This window comes from Chionomys nivalis, chromosome 6 (assembly GCF_950005125.1).
Source record: "Chionomys nivalis chromosome 6, mChiNiv1.1, whole genome shotgun sequence".
Lineage (NCBI taxonomy): Eukaryota > Metazoa > Chordata > Mammalia > Rodentia > Cricetidae > Chionomys > Chionomys nivalis.
Genome location: NC_080091.1, coordinates 100,520,636 through 100,540,848, shown reverse-complemented (window position 1 = coordinate 100,540,848; position 20,213 = coordinate 100,520,636). Strand labels below are relative to the sequence as shown.

Below are 20,213 nucleotides of genomic sequence, written 5' to 3'. Positions count from 1 at the left end.
AGAGAGGGCATCAGATCCCACAGAACTGGAGTTCCAAATGGTTATGAGCCTCTGTGTGGTAGTAGGAATCAAACCTGGTCCCTCTGGTAGAACATCAGTGGTTTAATCACAACGCCATCTCCAACTCTTACATAATTTTAATGTTTTTCTGCTCCTTCCATCCTTTCCTTCCTTTTTTTCCTTCCTTTGTTCCTTCCTTCCTATTTTTGAGACAGGATGCCATGTAGCCCAAGCTGGCTTCAAACTGACACTTCATAAGCTGGGAGAATGTCCTTGAACTCCTGATCCTCTCCCTTCTGCTTCCCAAATGTGGGAAGTGTAGGCATATACCATCAGGTCCAGCTCTTAAATGCTCTTTTTTAAAAGATTTATTTATTTAAAAGATTTATTGTAGTCATATATGTAGGGGTGTGTGTGGTGCCTGCAGAGGCCAGAAGAGGAGGATGTTGGATCTCTTAGAGCTAAAGTTGCAGACAATTGTAAGCTGTTAAGATGTAGGTGCTGGGAACCCAAACTTGAGTGATCTGGGAGCAGGAGGTTCTTCACCACCAAGTCAATTCTCTGGCCCCTTGCTCTTTTTTTGTTGGTTTTGTTTTGTTTTGTTTTTGGAGACAAGGTCTCTCTGTAGGTTTTGGAGCCTGTCCTTAGACCAGGCTGGCCTTGAACTCACATAGATCCACCTGCCTCTGCCTCCTGAGTGCTGGGATTAAAGGCGTGCGCCACCACTGCCCAGCTTGAATGTTCTTTTTAAAGAAGCACTTAATGATTTTTTTTTCCTTTTTTCAGAAGTAAGTTTGAAGTCAAGGTGTTGTGTTTTATAACAGAACTGTATCCCAAACCCTTTTCATTTTTCATACTGAGACAGAATCTCGCCAAGTTGCTCAGGCTACTCAAAGTCATGATCGTCCTGCCTCAGCTCCCTGTAACCTTAGATGGTGGTTACAGACATATGCAACTGCACTCAGTTACTAAGACTTCCTTATTTTTCTAATTACAGCATGGTAATCATGCAGACAGTGGGTTATGTGTGATGTCTGTGGTCATATTCACCGTCCTCACACTCTTTGTTTCCTCCCACCCCCTTTTTCCTAAGGGTTCTCTTTTCCTTTCACACCCGGCCCCCACCCCACTCCCAGATTCTGCATGAGAGGAAACATGGAATCCTTGTTCTCATGCTGATCTGCAGTCCTGTCCGTTCTCCCACAAGGCATGATTTCATCTTCTCACAGCTGAACAAGGTCCCATGTGACAGCCCCACACTGGGTTTCTCCACTGTCTGGCTCAGTGAACAAGGCGCAGCAAACACAGGCCTGCAGCTGTGCCCTGTGCGATGCCTGAGAAGCGAGAGCTCATGACGTGATAGTTCTGGTTGTGATAGTTCTGGTCGTGATAGTTCTGGTTGTGATAGTTTTGGTCGTGATAGTTCTGGTTGTGATAGTTTTGGTCGTGATAGTTCTGGTTGTGATAGTTCTGGTCGTGATAGTTCTGGTTGTGATAGTTCTGGTCGTGATAGTTCTGGTCGTGATAGTTCTGGTCGTGATAGTTCTGGTCGTGATAGTTCTGGTTATGATAGTTCTAGTTGTAGTTTTCTGAGGAAGCTTCAAGTGGATTTTGAGAGACAGACTAATTAACATCCAACTAGCAAGCATAAGGGCTCCTTTCCTCCTCAGCCATTCTGACTTGGGGAAGGTGGAATTACAAGGCAATTTTTCTTCTCTGATTGTTTTTGTGGGGGTTTTTGGTAAGGTCTTCTATATCCCAGGCTGGCCTGTAATTCCTACACAGCCATGGCTGCGCTTGAGCTGCTAACTCTCCTGCTCAGCCTTGCCAAGAGCTGGAGAGACAGCATGCACACAGTGCCCAGCTCTTTCCTTAAAGATGCAATGGTGATTTCCATTCTTCACATATGTTTATGTCTGCATGTCGGTGTGCACTCATGCATAGAGGCAAGAAGGTTTCAGATCCTCGAGAGAGCTAGAATTGCATACAGTTGTAAGCAATCTCAGGTCCTCTGCAAGAGCAGTAAGTGCTCTTAACCCTTGAGGCATCTCTCCAGCCCGTGGTTTATATTTTCCTATATTTACTAGCCGCATATTTCCTTTCTTGAAAAGTGTCTTTCAGTTCATTTCTTTATTTATAGCATATAAACAGAAAAACATAAGTAAGATTATTCATTTTAGGTGTTATAATTTTTCATTATTTTTTTTTTCAAAACAGGCTTTCTCTGTAGCTTTGAAGCCTGTCCTGGAATTCACTCTGTAGACCAGTCTGGCCTCAGACTCCTAGAGATCTGCCTGCCTCTGTCTCCTGAATGTTAGGATTAAAGACATGTGCCACCATCACCCGGCTATGTGTTATAAAATTTTTAAAGATTTTAAAAAGATGTGTCTGTGTGCGTATAATGCATGTATGTGTATGTGACCCTTGTGTGCACACATGGGCCTAGAGAGCCTTGGGTCCCGTGGAGCTGGAATTACTGGCATTCACTTTGTTACATGAGTGCTGGGATCTGAACCTTGGTTTCCATGGATGTAGACTGAGTGCTCCTAGCCTGCTGAGCCATCTCTCCAGCTCCAGGCATTTTATTTAGTTTTTAAATCTACTCTGGATATTAATCTCCTTTGTGATAAACAGCTATCTTTTCACTTTGTTAATTATTCCCTTTGATATGTAGAAGCTTTTAAATTTGAAATGATCTTGTTTGTTAGTTTCTGATATCACTTTTTGAAGGACTGTGGTTCTGTTAAGAAAGCCATTGTCTGTGCCTTAAGCTGGAAGGTTTGACCTGTCTGCCACACCTGGCTTCAACTTAACTTTTTCAAAATTATACTTTAGAGATTTCGCTATTTGGGGGTTTTCAACTTTAAGGACTTTTGATCTCTCGGGATTCCAGCATCTTAGACCAGATTGTCAGCAACAGTGAACTGGGCCTACTTTGCCAACGGAATTAGAGTGGGGTGGGAAGTGGGGAAATGGTCTTGTGTGCCTATCATGACTCTGGTTCACATTTCCCTAGATATGCAACAGAAGACACCAGCTTCCTCGACCAAGGATCAAGTCCCCTCCAAAGCAGCATTTAAGCGGCAAGGGATTTCTTCTGGGTTTCGTGAGCTCTCCCTCTCTCCCTTAAACATGGGGCATGAAGCTCCCCTCACCTCTGACTCACAGACTGTAGTCCAAGTAAGTTTGTTTGTGTATGTGTTTGTGTGTGTGTTTGTGTGTGTGTCTGTGTGTGTGTGTGTGAGAGAGAGAGAGAGAATGTATTTACATGTGTGCAAAAGAGCGTATTATATATGTGTATGTACGTGAGAGTGTGCGTGAGTATGAGTCACAACGGTTACCTTGGAGGATAGAAAAGAGCATAAAATCCCCTGAAGCTGAAGTCTCAGGCAATTTTGAGTCTGATGTGGATGCTGCATACCAGTCTGTGTGCATGTTGTGGACAGAGCTCTCTAATATCAACCTCATTCTAGAGGATTTCTAAGTAGGATCTTGACAGTCTTCCTATATAAGCTGTCTACTCTGATTCAGATTTGGTGGTGTAGCCCTGGAGTGCTAGTGCTCATGGCTAAGGCAGGAATCACAAACTGGAGAACAGTGTGGAAGGCATTTAAGTTTGAGGACAGCCTGGGCTACAGAGAAAGCCCTCTCAAAAACAAGCAAAACAAATTATCCATAGTTACACTGGTGGTTTTTGTTTTTCTTTTAATGTAGCAATTACAATTGTAGATAGTTTTTTTGTTTTGTTTTGAGGCAAGATCTCACTATTAGTGGACCTTTTCTGGAATCCTCACTCCTGGTGCCTCAAGCCCATCAACAATGTGGGCCATGCCGCCATACCTGACACACACATGGGCCATGCCGCCATACCTGACACACATAGCTTGTGTTTTAAAATTGTGTGTCCCAGCTCATTTCATGCTCTCAGAGACATTCTGGTATAGCTATGACTTTGATTTTCCATTTTTTCACTAGTCTTTAAGGTTTGTGCAAGATTGTTCTTCAGATTATGGGAAGGGAACATCAGAGTTTTTGTCTGTCTGTGAAAGGGGAATTAACCTCTACTGACGTTAGTGTGTGATGCAGTTTTCTGCTTTACCAATGAGTGGTGTCTCCTTAAGGGTCACTTCTACTTCTTGTTGAATTTGTTCAGATCACAAAGGGTGTGAAGAGGAGAGCAGACACCACCACTCCGACCACTTCCACAGTTAGAGCAAGCAGCAAGTCTCCTCAGACGACCAGAGAAGCAAAGTCAATGAGCATTTCGGTGAGAGAGAACATACCGAAGAGTGTTTTGCCAGACTCTCAGCAACAACACAGAGTTTTAAAGACAGTCAAAGTAACTGAACAATTGAAGTACTGCAGTGAGATTCTTAAAGAAATGCTGGCCAAGAAGCATTTGCCATACGCGTGGCCCTTCTACAGCCCTGTGGACGCTGATGCTCTGGGTCTCCACAACTACTATGGCATTGTCACAGACCCCATGGACCTCGGGACCATTAAGGTAAAGCGCTGCCTGAGTGGGAAGAGCTTTCTTTTCTTTTTCTGATTGTAAAAGTATTTCATCATGGCAAAGAAAGCTAATCTAATGTCCAGAGAATTGTGAAGAAAAATTACATCACCAGAATTCTAGCACCCGAAGTGGATCGTTGGGATGTTAAATACATCTTTTCATTTTTCCTGTGACCACCTCTATTTTACAGGCCAGTGGAGAGCGAATTAGGGCACTCAGTCTCGCACATCTCCTCAGCCCTGGTTCTCTTCAAAGCAGTTTTGTTTCTTCATTTTTATCAATACAGTAAAGTTTGCCAACATGTTACTAAACTTTGTGTTTGCCCTCATTTCTCGTATTCTGCTGTCCCCTCATATTAGTTCAGTTAGTGTCATTATTTAAGAGTTTATAGATAGCAAATTCAGTTCATATATAGATGAATCATGAATGATTCTTTACCTGAATATAGAATTCAGAATGACAGCCATTTTCTCTCAGCACTTGGAGAACTTTCCAGCATCTATCTGCTGTCAAGCAATTTACCTTCCTTCGTATATAATTTGTCTTCCTCTCTTTAGCTGGCTTCTCATTTATCCATCTTGTGCTGGAAATTAACCCTTTTTGGTCTGAAGATCCATGCCATAAGTTTTTAACAGTTATGTCCTAAAAAGCACATTTTACCTTCTTGCATATGCAAGCTCAGTCTCAAAAGTTAGAGAGGATGATCTAGCAGTGGCACATACCTTTAATCCCAGTACTCAGGAGACAGGGACAGGAGGAAATCTGTGAATTCGAGGCCAGCCTGGTCCACAGAGCAAGTTCCAGGACCGCTAGGATTTCTGAGAAACCCTTTCTTGAAAAATAAACAAACAAAAAGAAGAGTACTATCTTAAATACCGTATGTTGAGATAAATAGGAGTTTATAGTTGTAGGGTGTTTCAAGTGGAGAAGGTAACCTGTAGAATGGCCAGGTGAAAAAGCAAAAAATTCAGAACAGTATCTTTGTATGAGCTTGTATGTACGAAGGATATGAGGGAAACCTGAGTCTTAAGAAAAAGCACCCATTAAACATGAGTACTACCTCACGACTTTGAGCTGTGTACACACCAGTTAGAAGGCCATTAGAGGGATGTCAGCTTTAATGTATCTGAAATCATTCTCAATTGTCACTGATATGATTGTTAGAAAATTATGTTCTCGGGGATGTAGGATGCCTCAGTGGTTAAAAGCACATACTACTCTTATAAAGGACCTGGGTTCAGTTCCCAGCAACAACACAGTGGCTTACAGCTGTCTTCAACTGCAGTTTCAGAAGACCCAGTGCCTTCTTCTGGCCTCAGTGGACACCAGGCATGCACACAGCACACTGATGTGCATACAAGGAAGACACCTATATACACAAAAAAAGTTTTAAAAGAAAATTAACCAGGTATGGTAGTGTACACCTTTAATCCTAACTCTCGGGAGGCAGAAGAAGGCAGATCTCTGAGTCCAAGGCCAAGCCTGGTCTACATATTGAGTTCCAGGACATCCAGGGCTACATAGAGAAACCGTCTCAAACAAAAACAAAATAAAGTTACATCTGCATCTTCTATCTCATGATCCACCCTCCTCAGCCTTGTGAATGCTGGGACTACAGGCATGAGCCACTACACTCCTGGAACTCGCTCTGAGACCAGGCTGGCCTCGAACTCACAGAGATCCTCCTGCCTCTGCCTCCCGAGTGCTGGGATTAAAGGTGGGCACCACCACTGCCTGGCGACCTTGCTGTTTTTTCATTTAAAATGAACCTTGAGTAATTCCCCAGTTCATGGTCTGTGAATTACCCACTGAGGCACACGTGTGCTCAATGGTGTGCAGGGTTTTCTTTTCAGCTTCTTCCTGTCTGTAATATCTACTCTATTCTACCTCTTCATGCAGTAACCTGAACCTGGAACCCACATCCCTGTTACTCTTCTATTTTTAACACCCTTGCTTTATTACTGTAAAACTGCCCAGCCAAGACAGTCTGGAAGCACTGCTTGCCCATCCATTCTGCCTAAAATGCCTCTTTCATTCTCTTTTGCTGATTTCTTTTCCAAGTGTAAAATCTGAAAATAAAGCACAATGGTTGACGTTTGTTTAAAAAAAAATAAGGTAAGTGTCCTTCTTCGTTTCCTCTCTCCCTCCCTCCCTCCCTCCTTCCATTTGTTAGCATATAAAGAAACGGGTTCCTTTGTTCATTTGTTGGAACAGGGTTTCATGTAGCTCAAGTTGACTTCAAACTTGCTGCATAACTGAGGAAGACCTTGAACCCCTGATCCTCCTGATTCTACCTCCAAGAGCTGAGTTTACACACATGTGTATCATTGGCCGTGACATTGTCATGCATGTACATCTTACACTTTGTTCGTGTGTGCCGCCCTGGGCTGCCCTGGGCCTTCGGTTTGCTCTTTCTGCAGCCTCTCTAGAGAGGCTCTCTACTTTCCTACTGTGCATATACATACACATGAATAGACACAAATTTAAATCTGGATTCTTCGTGTGAGAGAAAACTTGATGTTTATCTTTCTGTCTTGTTTCTCTTAATCTCCAGTTCCATCCATTTTCTTACAAAGTTTACAACTTCATTCCTCTTTAGAGTTGAGCACAACTCCATTGTGGGTGCCACATTTTCACCAGTCACCCATGGATGAACATCTCAGGGGGTTCCACACCTTGTGTGTCATGCACAGAACAGCAACATCCATGACTTCACACATGTCATTGGGGTGTGATGTAAGAGGCCTTTGTGGACTTATTCACATGCTGGTCATGGCCATGTTCTCTTGTTTTTTGAGGACACTCCATGCTGACATGGAGAGCCTATACCAATTTACATTTCCACAGCAATGTCTAAGGCTCGCTACTTTGCTGCATCTCTCCCAGCGTGTGCTATTTGTTTCCTTCTGACTGGGGTAAGATAAAAAAGTCTGTGTAGTTTTATTTTTACTTCCTCAGATAGATAAGGATATTGAACACTGTCATATTTATTGGCCATTTGGCTTTCTTCCCTTAAGAACTGTCCATTAGATTCAGTAGTCTGTTTCGGATGATGAGAGGGTTTTGTTGTGTGTGAGGAGACACTAGCTGTCTGTCCAGTGGCCTGATGTGTGGTCAGCCAGGGTTTTCGTTAATCCCACTGGGTATCTATTTCTTCACTCTGAAAACAATTTCCTCTGCTTCATAGAACTTTCTGATACCACACAATGCAAACTACCCGTTCTTGCTTTTCATGTATTGAGCTGTTGGAGTACTTCTTTCAGAATTGCATTTTATGGTGGGCCCCCCACCCCACATGCTTGTGTGCACACACACAGTTTCCTTCTCTGTAAATTCATTATTGGTGTGCTAGAAAAACTACTGGTTTTTTATGTCACTTCTGTATCCTGCTGCACTGCTTACAGTATTTATGAGGCCTGAGGTTTCCAGTGAGTCTTTTGTTGTTGTTGTTGTTGTTCTTAAATTGTATTTATGAATTAATACAAAACATTCCAGACCAATGTGTCTTAATCCTCCTCCTCCTCTTCATCCTGGTTAATCTGGAAGTAACGCAGCTCATAGCTCTCTTTGCTGTTGGCGACAACAAGCAACCAGTCTCAGAGATTGTTCTTCTTCAAATACTTTTGGTGAGATATTTCAAATACCTTTTGGAGAAAGGCACCTTGGCAGTGACAGTGATCTTGCTCTTGCTCCGCTCGATGTTCACAACCCCTCCGCAGAGATTCCCAGCTTTGCCGTTCACCTTGATTCTCTCCTGGAGGAAACTGCTCGGAATTAGCAGCGCCCATGATCCCATCTTCTACAGGGTGGGTGCAATCAAGGGTCAACTTCAAAACCTGCTTCTTTTTTTGCCCCCCTTCACCACAAGCTTTTTCACGGGTGCCATGGCAGCAGAGGAGACAGAAAGGGAGGGGGCGCCTCCCAGTGAGTCTTGATGGGCTTTTAAGTAGAGGACAATCTGATCCTCCCTTCCCTACTGGTACCTATCTTGTTTTCTTCTCCTTTCCTACTGCTCTAGCTAAGATTAAAGTGCGGTATTGAGTGGGAGTGAAAACAGTGGGTTCCCTTGTCTCCTTCCAGATTTGGGGATTCCTCTGTTCCCAGTATAGTAGGAAGCTGGTTGTGGGTCTGTTGTCTCTTCAGTGTTGGGGGTCATCCCCTCATGCTGTCTTCTTGGGTTTGACTGAGAGAATGGTGACCTTTGCCCAAGGCCATATGGACTCCCCCTCCTTTTCACTTTCTCAGGAGTCACTGGCCTTCCTTCCCTCCAGGTCTGTGATTGACTTCTTTCCTTTGTTCCTCTGTTTTTGTGTCTTCCTTAAGGTCCTGATCATTTTTACTAGTAAACGTTTGAAATCTTCACACAGTGTCTTTGAACTCAGCAGCTAAGGAAAGGTACACTCTTTTTGGAGATGTCTTCTTGCTGGCTACTGGTTTGGGGTGTTGTGATTTATACATCTGTTTGATATCTCATTTAATTTTTTTTCTTGGTGAACAGTCTGCCCTTTATAAAGGGCTCAATTCCCCACAGCACCAGGACAGGAGAAAACAACTTTTAAACATGAGATTTAAAAGTGCAGTGAAAATTGATTAAAGATCACTAATATATCATTAATAATCAGGAAATGGCAAAGCTAATGTAGAGTATGTTTAAAGTTAAAAACAATAATTAAATGTGAAAATAGCAAATGAATGAGGCTATGGTAGGGGCAGAGAAAGAGGAGAAGTAAAAGCAAGGATGAAGGAAAGAGGAGAAAGTACATACTAGGGGAAATTTTTAAAATGGAAAAAAATTACTCAATAACAAGAAAATAAGTTATATAATGTGAGTGGAATAGAAAATTAAGAACATCAAAGTTTTTTACATCAGGTAAGATCAGTCCTACTGGAATAGGAAAAAGAGAAAAGGGACATATAATTTTTTAAGTAACTTTAAAAAGGTAATAAAATTAGAGCATTATTTCTTAAAAATTAGAAAAACCATAGGGACAGATGGATGGCTAAGCAGGTAAACTTGCAGTCTGTCTTGAGAACCTGAGTTTGACTCATGGGACACACACAGTAGAGGAGGAAACTGACGCCCACAGGCTGTCCTCTGGCTGCTTCAGGGAGCCATGCATGCCACGGTGAGCCAAAGCCAGAAGTGGTAGCTTCTTTCCTGACCATTGGAAGCTGAGGTGGCTAACTGCAGGGGCAGAGCAGCTGACTTTGTGACCTGTTGTATGGAGCAGCGGGCTGCATCCCGCCACCCGGCTCCCGCACAGGCTAGCTTTACCCGAAATAATTACACGGAAACTGTATTCTTTTGAACACTGCCTGGCCCATTAGTTTTAACCTCTTATTGGCTAATTCTCACAACTTGCTTTAACCCATTTCTAATAATCTGTGTAGCCCCACGAGGTGTGACTTACCAGGAAAGATCTTAACCTGCATCTGTGTCAGATGGGAGAATCATGGCGACTGCCTGACTCGGCTTCTTTCTCCCAGCATTCTGTTCAGTCTACTCCACCTACCTAATTTTCTGTCCTATTAAAGGGCCAAGGCAGTTTCTTTATTAACCAATAGACATATGACCCTCCTCCATCAGTGACCTCTAATGGGTCTCATGTGTTGTGTCCATCAGAGCTGCCATCACCTCAGTATTTTCCTATCTTTGAAAACCAGTGGTCTCCATTGCCAACTGCACACTTTAGTCTGCACTGAGCAGGTTCTCCTACTCTCTGGAAACTCCTGGCCCATAGGTAGCTAGCGTCCTGGCCCGAAAGCTTCTTCCAAGCACACTGAGAGAAGGAAAAGCGACCAGTGCTGAGATCTGCAAAGGCAGCAGTCCCTAGCTGGAGGGGTGTGGCTACAGACACAGATTTGCGCACTGGAGCAGCGGAGGTCTTGGGCCAGATACACGGACCTCACGGCAGATAGGTGGCCCCACAAGCTGATCCACCCCTTGACCTTAGGCTCAGGGGTGTCAGTTCTGGACATGTCACTGCCAGGTCAAGTCTCATGTCACTTGCACTCTTAGTGTATTGTCCCGTTGTCAGCAGCCATTCCTAGAGTTGTCTCTCACGTTAGAGCTACGACAGATTGAGTTCAGGCTCTAATGAGATCTAGGCACAGCCCCCTGAGCCATGGGACTTCTCCCACAGCAGACCCCTCCTGCCTAAAAGGCCATTCTCCCAGCAAGGGCCACAATTGGATTTGAGGCTTGTGAGATCCGTGGGTTTATCCCGTGGATAGAACCACCAAGTATTTCTCACTGGGGCTGCCTGGCTAATCTTCTGGATGTAGCTTCTGCTTCCTCTCCGCTAACCAGGGAGCCATATTGCTGGGCCCGTGTTTGTCTTTGGCTTCTTTTAGCTGTGTTGCCCATCGGTTTCTCCATAGTTTTCAGCTGCCCTATCATCCTGTTTGTGATTTTCAGAAGTTTTTCCTCTCTTTGGAATTAAGTCTAATTTTTTTTTATTATCTTGACACTCTACCATCTTATCCAGAAGTTGAAAGTATTTTCTGTCATTTTTCTGCATTTCTCTTTATGTCTAAATTGCTTCATGTGAATTGACTTTACTTGCCTTGAATCCTTCTAATTTTTCTTTTATTAGGGGAAAATGGACAACCAAGAATATAAGGATGCACATGAATTTGCTGCAGATGTCAGATTAATGTTTATGAACTGCTACAAATACAACCCTCCAGATCATGAAGTTGTGGCAATGGCTAGAATGCTTCAGGTGAGCCTTTACTCACGGCGAATGCTCTGTGCTCTGAGCATGTCACAACAGGGACATCTCTGTTCTTAAATAGTACTAAACAATTTACAAAGGATGTATTCAACTGTAGAGGCTTAAAATTCCTGGAGTTATAACCTTTAGTAGCGCATTTTAAATGAAGAAGCCGACTGTGCAGAAGAAATTGATGCCTCATTAGTGAAAGAGGACAGTCAGTTCCTTGTAGAGTCAATTGAGCACCTGCCTCGCTTTAGAAAAGGGCCCAATCTTGAGTCATTGAAAGGTAGAATATTTACAATATGGCATACCTAACTACCCAGCCCTTGAGCTGGTTCCCTTTGTAATATGAGAGGTCAATACTGCTGAGAAATGGGGAGGAAATTCGCCAAGACAGACAGACAGACAGACAGAAAGAAGTGTCATCTTGCATTTCTTCTGGTGTCTTAAAGAAGCCTGCCCCAGATATGCCAGTGTGTGTGCTTTTAAAATGTTCTAATTGTATTAAATCAGAAATGGAGAAAACCAAACCAGGTGGCACATGTCTACAATCCTAGCACTCTGGAGGTGGGCTGGAGGATTTCAAGTTCCAGCCTAGCTGGACATGGTGAAACTGTCTCAAAATAAACCAAAAAAAAAAAAAAAGTGAACAAGCTAATTTTCCATTATAGGATGTTTTTGAGATGCATTTTGCCAAGATTCCTGACGAACCTGTTGAGAGCACGCACGCATATCACCTTACAACAAGCAGTGTGAAAGCCCCCGGTAGAGAGAGCAGCAGCGCAGCCTCCTCTGAGGACTGTTCTTCTGAAGACTCCGAGGATGAGCGAGTGCAGCACCTCGCCAAGCTTCAAGAACAGGTAGTGTTCCTGTGGTCCCTGGGCTGCCGGTCCGGGACGAATGCTCGTAGGTTTACAGCTGCTGTATTTAAGTTGCTCACTGTCTATAACTTTAGTTACTTCCTGGCATGTTTGCCATGTCTAATATTTCCTACTCAAATATCTATATGCTATTCAATTCTAGAGCCACTTCCTTTTTCCTCCTCTTTGAAACTGTCTCGTCTACCCTGGCTTGTAATGAACTTCTGATCCTTCTGCCTCCACCTCAAGTGCTGAAATTGTTGGTGTGTACCATGATGTCTGGAAATTTTTTACAATTCTATTTACATTCCTAGTCTGAGAGATTGATTCTTATTGAAATGTATTATAGCACAATGTGGGATCTTTTATAAATGCGACCATTTGCTACTTTCTATGATAAAACTAACCATGTTCTGAGATCCTATGAAGCGTAAATCTAATTAATCTTATCAATAAAAACCAGGAGTCAAATATTGGGGTAAAACCTAAATGATGAGAGGATGAGAGGAACAGCCACCAGGGACCTTCCTCTCCCATTCCTCCAGTCCAAAAGGCTGGGATCCTGTCTCCACCCTGGCTTGTCACTTCCTGTCTCCTCTCTGTACAGACCTCCAGACCTCTATGGTTAAATAGTGGCTAGCTCCGCCCTCCTATCTCCAGGCAAACTTTGTTTGTCAGAACATAAACAAAATATCCCACAACACTCATGTCTGAAGACTGGGACTGGAGAGATGACTCAGCAGTTACAAGCACTGGCTGTTCTCCCAGAGGGCCTGAGTTCAGTTTCTAGCATCTGTATCTGGCTAATCACAACCACCTGTAACTCCAAAGGGATCAATACCTTTGACATTCACAGACACTTCTATATATGTGACAACACACACACACACACACACACACACAATTATTAAAAAAAAAAAAAAAACCTTTTGAAATAAACCTTAACACCTTGAAATGCTAACTGTTCTTGGGCTGTGTTAACTTTATCACCATGCTATATCTGTCTGTCTGTCTGTCTGTCTATCTATAATGATAGCTTCAAATCTAGGAGCTTGCATGGGCAAGTGCTGTGTTGTTGAACTATTATGTTTTCAGGCCTCCTGGACCAGTTTTAGATGGTAAGAGTTTAGGTTGAGCACAAGATAATGTTTGAAGTTTTGTACACACCCTTCAAATCGCTGGAGTTCTAAAATGAAGCAAAATCCTGGAGGAAGCAGAACATGAATTGAATTTCACAAAGGGGGGGGATGACTTTGGAGTAGCATGTTTTTCTGGTGGCTTCAATGATCCATGAATGCCTAAAGGCTTTTTTTTTTCCTTTCCAAGCTTAATGCTGTTCATCAGCAGCTACAAGTTCTGTCCCAAGTTCCATTACGTAAGCTAAAAAAAAAGAATGAGAAGTCTAGAAGGGCACCGAAAAGAAAAAAGGTTAATAACAGAGATGAAAATACAAAGAAAAAGCTTAAACTAATTAAACAAAAAGAAAGGCCCAAGAACAAGTAAGTACGTTCAGCGGGAATTGATTTTGCCCCAAGGGTAGCTTGGTAATAATAGATTGCGCTTTTTTAGCCTATGCAAAACCCTGGTTTCCATCCCCTACCTAGATTAGTTGATTAGGATGAAACAAATGTATAATTCTATTACAGTCAACCAAAAAAGAAGAAACCACCTTTGAAATCTGACGATGAAGACAACGCTAAGCCCATGAACTATGATGAAAAAAGGCAGTTGAGTCTGGACATAAACAAACTTCCTGGGGAAAAACTTGGGCGCATAGTTCATATAATACAGTCAAGGGAGCCTTCCCTGAGAAACTCCAACCCAGACGAGATCGAGATTGACTTTGAGACTCTGAAGGCATCAACACTTAGAGAATTGGAGAAGTATGTCCTCGCTTGTCTACGGAAGCGGTCACTGAAGCCCCAAGGTAAACCATGCTCTCCTGGCCACATCCAGTCCCTTCCCAACCCTTACTGCCAGGCCCCGCCCACCCCGCCTGGCGCCGCCCCGCCCTCTCTCACGGTCGCCCCCTCCCACAGCGAAGAAGGTCGTCCGCTCTAAGGAAGAGCTCCATTCCCAGAAAAAACTGGAGCTGGAGAGGCGGTTGCTGGACGTCAACAACCAGCTGAACTGTAGGAAACGGCAAACAAAACGTCCAGCAAAAGGTAGATGGCGGTTTCCCAGTGCCCGCCGGCAACCGCTGACTGGGGGTTAATGCTCCCTGTTTTGCAGCCGAGAAGCCGCAGCCCCCGCCCACGCCACCGCCACAGCCCGGGCTGGGGAGCGGGTCCCGCCTGAGTGACAGCAGCAGCAGCTGCGGTAGCAGCAGCAGCAGCAGCAGCAACGACAGCAGCAGCTCGGGGTCCGCGAGCAGCAGCAGCAACTCGAGCTCCTCTGACAGCAGCGACTCGGAACCAGGTTAGCTGGCCCCAGGCGCCCGCCGGTGGGGGGAGTGGCCTTCCCTTAGAGTGAGCGGGACCCTGCTTGGGAGGAGGACCTGTGCTTTGGGTGCAGCGCTCCTTATTAAAACGCATTACTCTTTCCTTAAAAGAGATACTGTATGAAAGGCATATAGGAGGTGACTTGCAGGTCTGTCACGTCAAAGGAAGCTTACTCCCCACAGGGCGCTACCTAGGAAATGTACTGGGTTCAAAGCAGGGAGTGTTGCTTTAAGCACTTTTGAGATTCTGGGAACTTTATTTGGAAAACCTCAGTGTGTTCCCAAAGCACTTGGGGCACTCCAATGTTGTAAGGTATGTCCTATTTGGACACCGCTTTCTGAGTTGAACTGTCGTTTTGAATTAAGCCACTCATCTCAAAATTTGTAGGGCATATATTTTACTTTATCTGTTTCTTAACTATAGAGTATCATCTTTCATCTCTTGTACAAGGTGCCAGTTGTGTTGAGCCAGGTCGCTCATGCTTCGTTTGTTTTCCATTACTAGTTCCATAGCTGGCATGTGGTCACTGCCCACTACCAAGATGCTGGCTTGGAAATACTGATGTATTTTAAACGAACAGCAAATGCAGGATTCCGGGCACTTTCTTCCCTAAAATTTGCTTTATTGTAAATAAGATTTTTTTGTGTGTGAGGTTCATTCCCCCTTTTTAATTGAAAAGAACTCTACAGAAACTCTAGCTAGAGGGCGTTCTTTCTGTGTAGTCCACAGTCAGATTCTGCTGGCTCGCAGTAACTCTGTCTTCCTTTGGTTCTGTTTCGTTTGTTTTTCTGTGGAGCTAATTACTGCATCTGGTTTTCACGTTTCTGAGTTCGTAGTGATGAACAAAAATTTTGTAAAATTCAAAAGAAGTTTTACTTTGGTTAGAATTTGTCATTCTGATACATTTTAAAAATCACTTAGAGCTCTTTTATTATGAGGTATTTCTTATATTTGACATCTAAGCATAAAACAATATTGGAAAAAATCCAAGTTGCATTTAGTATTTTAAATTGTAACAATGTACAATTGTAATTTCATTGAATAAAGCATTTGTGACCTAATAAGTTACAGCACTTTGTCTTTTATTTGTAGGATAAAACTATTATTCTATTAGTTTGAATTATTTAACTTTTAAAATTCAATAAATGCTTTGTGTGTTAGAAAAAATACCATATAATAATTTTTCGATGTAGGTACTTTAATAGTTAGAATACCTTCTTTTTTTCCTTTTTAGTTTTATTTTTTGGTCCAACTCACTATGTAGCCTGATCTTGCTTTGTAGACCAGATTGGACTTGAAATCAGCAATCCTTCTGCATCTGTCTCCCAAATGCTGCGGTTGCAGGTGTGCTGTACCATACCAACTCTTCATAGAATTTTCTAGTATGTTACTTGAAGAGAAAATGTATCACTAGTTATATGTTCTTTAAATGGTGCAATATCTATTTTCTAACCTTTTTAACAGAACAGCTCATTCTCAGAATTCTAATCTTAAAACATTGCTAAATTTGTATTTTATGACTAGCATTCGTGGTTGCTGTCATGTTTCTCAGAGAGCTTTTGTTTTGTCTTGTGGTGTAGGAAGCCAGGCCAGTTGTACTTGTGTGTATAAGCTATGTCCTCACTGAGTTTCCTGGGTCGCTCTGGAACTTACTCTGTAGCCCAGGCCATTCTTGAACTTGCAGTAAATTTTGTAAAATGGGACAGAATTTTTGCTCTGATTAGAATTTGTCATTCTGATAGATTTTTAAATCATTTAGAGCTTCTGTTCAGAAATATTTCTTATATTTGACTTCTAAGCATAAAATAATACTTTAAAAAATCCATGTTGCTTTTATGACCCCAAGTAGTGAAGTCATAGGTCTGCACTCGTAGACTGACTCAGAAACTGTTTTAAAATGTACATTTTAAAAATAAAAGTAGCAAATTCTCTCCCTGCCTCTGGTCCTAGAGATAGACAGTCTCTCTAATGTAGCAGGCAAGCAGTCTAAACACTGAGCTGTATATAAACCTCAGCCCCACTTCAGACCACCTAATGAATCTGTGACTTGTTACACTGAGATCCGTTTCTGCTCAGTGGGTGCTGTAAATTGTTTCTTGCTGTTGCTTGAGATGGAATCTCACTGTGTAGCCCAGGCTAGACTCAAACTCTCGTTATTCCTTTTGCAGCCTCTGAGTGCTGGGAACACAGGCATGTGTTGCTATGCCTGGCTTATGATCTATTCTTGATATTTGAATTATTTTTGAACATACAGCCTATCTACTTTTTGGGGGGAAACCCTGTTTAACTGTATTGTAGATTATGAGTAATTTTCTTTGTAAAGGTGTTAAAAAACACAGCTGTCCTTGCATATGACAGTCTTAGCTCTGGATGACAAACATGTTGCCAACCTCCATTGTTTGGTGGAAATGGGTTATTTAACCCCCAAAAGGTGAAAATCCGGTGTATTAACAAAGACATGTAATAAGAGTCGAGCTAGGCATAGTCGCACTTCCTTGTAATCCCAGCATTGAGGAAGCTGAGGCAGGAGTGCTATGAGCTTAAGACCAGCATGGACGAGTAATGATACCTTGTCTCAAAAAAATTACACTGCAAGGATCAGTACAATTTTCTGTGATTTGTTTAGAATGGATACAGTGTACTCTCATGATCTCAAGAATCTAGGTAACAGAAGCAGTTTTTCTGGAAGCTTTGGTGATTTATATACTTTATTATTAAGCTAATTCTTATTTTTATTTATTTATTTTTTTGGGGGGGCTTTTTTTCGAGACAGGGTTTCTCTGTGGTTTTGGAGCCTGTCCTGGAACTAGCTCTTGTAGACCAGGCTGGTCTCGAACTCACAGAGATCCGCCTGCCTCTGCCTCCCAAGTGCTGGGATTAAAGGCGTGCGCCACCACCGCCCAGCTAATTCTTATTTTTAATTTATCTTTTAATACTTGTCATACTACATTTGTTAAAATTTTCTTAGCGCCGGGAAGTGGTGGTGCACACCTTTAATCCCAGCACTCGGGAGGCAGAGACAGGCGAATCTTTGTGAGTTCGAGGCCAGCCTGGTCTACAAGAGCTAGTTCCAGGACAGGCTCCGTAGCTACAGAGAAACCTTGTCTCGAAAAACCCCCCAAAAAAAAAAAAATTCTTAGCATATGTTAATTATATTTAATAATGGGTTTATTATGACATTTTCATACATGTATATATTTTGATTACACTCACCACCTTCTGTGTCTCCCCTTCCCACTCCCGTTCATCCCCTTCCTCTCCCCAATTGTTTCTTCTCTGTGTGTGTCTGAGTATATATGTACATGTGTGTGCGCACAAGTGTGTTCAAGTGTGTGTCCATCCCATTGAGTGCCATTAAGGGTGAAACTTTACCCTCAAAAGAAAAAAAAGCATGAGTCCCTCACTGGTGGTCACCCATGGGGAAGCTGTCTCTTCCAGTAAGAGGTGGGGCCTCACAGCTCCTTCCCCTTCCACAGCAGGGGATCACTGGCTCCATCCTGTGGCAGTTTCCCCCTGTATTATTTCAGCCACTTGATGCTAGGCAATTTTGTTTCCCTTAGTTACAATGCTTTACAGCTTGAGGTGTCTGGGCAGACTCAGATTTCCCTTCTGATTCCTCCGTGTCTGTTCCTGTTGTGTTGTGGGTTGGTTCTGCTGCAGTGGTGTGCTGCTTAGATGTGGTAGACATTTTAAAAGTAATGTCCTAGTTAGGGTTTCTGTTGCTGTGATGAAACACCGTGACAAAAAGAAGTTGGGGAGGAAAGGGTGTATTTGGCTTACACTTCTATATCGCTGTTCACTATTGAAGGAAGTCAGGACAGGAACTCAAACAGGACAGGGACCTGGAGGCAGAGCTGATGCAAGGGCTATGGAGGGCACAGTTTACCGGCTTGCTTGCCATAACTTATTCAGCCTTCTTACAGAACCTAGGACCACAGCCCAGGAGTAGCCCCACCCATAATGACCTGGATCCTCCCCATCAATTCTAATTAAGAAAATGCTTCACAGGTCTGCCTACAGCCTGATTGGATAGAAACGTTTTCTCAGTTGCGGCTCTCTCCTTGCCAGCCAGCATCTCTGACCCTCGTCAGCTTGACACACAAGCACATCACTGTTCAGCCACAACCTTCCTTTCTTGTTCATCCCCAAGATCTTGCATTGATATGAACATCGCAATATAAAATATTCCAAATTTTAAAGGGTCCACAGTGTTTAAAAATTCAAATGTTTAAAAGTTTAGTCTCTTATCCAAACTTTCTTTTAAAATCCAAAGTCTTTGTAAAACTTTTTAAAAGTTTAAAGTCTCAACTGTGGGTTCCCGTAAAATAAACATAACTTTTCACAACCGCAGCTGTGTAAATGACACAATGTGTGGTGCCTCAGAGCCACTAGTGACCTTCTGGGCTCCTCCAAAGGGCTGGGCTCACTTCTCTGCTTCCACCTGCTCAGCACACAGCTTGTCCTCTAGGCCCAGGACGCTCCACTCCACGGCTGCTGTTCTTGGTGGCCACACCATGGTGCTGGCATCTCCAAAATGCTGGGGTTTCTGCTGCAGCTGGGTTGCACTTTCACCAACAGCCTCTCCTCTTCATGGTGCCAGGCCTCAGCTTCTCTGCAATGGCCCCTTCAGCCCTAGGGCTTCCACTGCAGCTTGAGCTATACCTTCCAAATGGCTTCCTCTGGCCTCTCAGAGCCAAGCCTCAGCTGCTCCCCATTCAGAACCAGTACCATTTGGGTGACTCTTGACTAATTTGGCTGCCAGCACAAGGGACAACCTTGACCACCTCTGGAGCACAGCTTGTGGTGCTGACTCCAAGGAAATACTCTCAGAAAACACTACCTCGGTAATGCTGGTCTCGTCTTTTTTTTTTTTCTTTCTTTCTTTCTTTTTATTTATTTATTTATTTATTAAAGATTTCTGCCTCCTCCCCACCACCACCTCCCATTTCCCTTCCCCTCCCCCAATCAAGTCCCCCTCCCTCGTCAGCCCAAAGAGCAATCAGGGTTCCCTGCCCTGTGGGAAGCCCAAGGACCACCCACCTCCCATCCTAGTCTATTAAGGTGAGCATCCAAACTGCCTAGGCTCCCACAAAGCCAGTAAGTGCAGTAGGATCAAAAACCCATTGCCATTGTTCTTGAGTTCTCAGTAGTCCTCATTGTCCTCTATGTTCAGCGAGTCCAGTTTTATCCCATGCTTTTTCAGACCCAGGTCAGCTGGCCTTGGTGAGTTCCCGATAGAACATCCCCATTGTCTCAGTGTGTGGGTGCACTCATATTTGGTTTCTAGCCATAAATAAAGGACATTGAGCCTATAGTTCGTGATCCTAGAGAAGCTAAATAAGAAGGTGAACCCAAAGAAAAACATATAGGCATCCTCCTGAATATTAAACTTCATCAGGCGATGAAAGGAGACAGAGACAGAGACCCACATTGGAGCACCGGACTGAAATCTCAAGGTCCAAATCAGAAGCAGAAGGAGAGAGAGCATGAGCAAGAAACTCAGGACTGCTGGTCTCTTCTTATTCACTGCTAGTTTCTTAGCCCCAACTGACCAGCATCAATTGTTCCAGCAATTTTAGTAAAGCAAAATTTTACTTCAGTGGTTCTGGTCTCTTGTTAACCACAGCTGTTTCTTCAGCCCCAGTTAACCAGAACCACATATTCCCGACTCAATACCAAA

The 20,213-nt window shown here is 43.3% G+C and overlaps 1 protein-coding gene and 1 pseudogene across 1 annotated transcript in view; one reads left to right on the top strand and one right to left on the bottom strand.

The window, feature by feature from the left end:
- Brdt (bromodomain testis associated) overlaps window positions 1–20,213 on the top strand; it is a 49,392-nt gene that overhangs the window by 5,008 nt on the left and 24,171 nt on the right. Inside the window, exons 4-11 of the mRNA XM_057771724.1 lie at window positions 3,017–3,180; window positions 4,154–4,504; window positions 11,110–11,238; window positions 11,904–12,092; window positions 13,419–13,591; window positions 13,739–14,019; window positions 14,132–14,257; window positions 14,325–14,510. Of these exons, the coding sequence (XP_057627707.1) occupies window positions 3,017–3,180; window positions 4,154–4,504; window positions 11,110–11,238; window positions 11,904–12,092; window positions 13,419–13,591; window positions 13,739–14,019; window positions 14,132–14,257; window positions 14,325–14,510 (1,599 nt within the window). The remainder of the gene's footprint in view (window positions 1–3,016; window positions 3,181–4,153; window positions 4,505–11,109; window positions 11,239–11,903; window positions 12,093–13,418; window positions 13,592–13,738; window positions 14,020–14,131; window positions 14,258–14,324; window positions 14,511–20,213) is intronic.
- On the bottom strand, window positions 8,020–8,399 carry LOC130875686 (60S ribosomal protein L22-like; annotated as a pseudogene).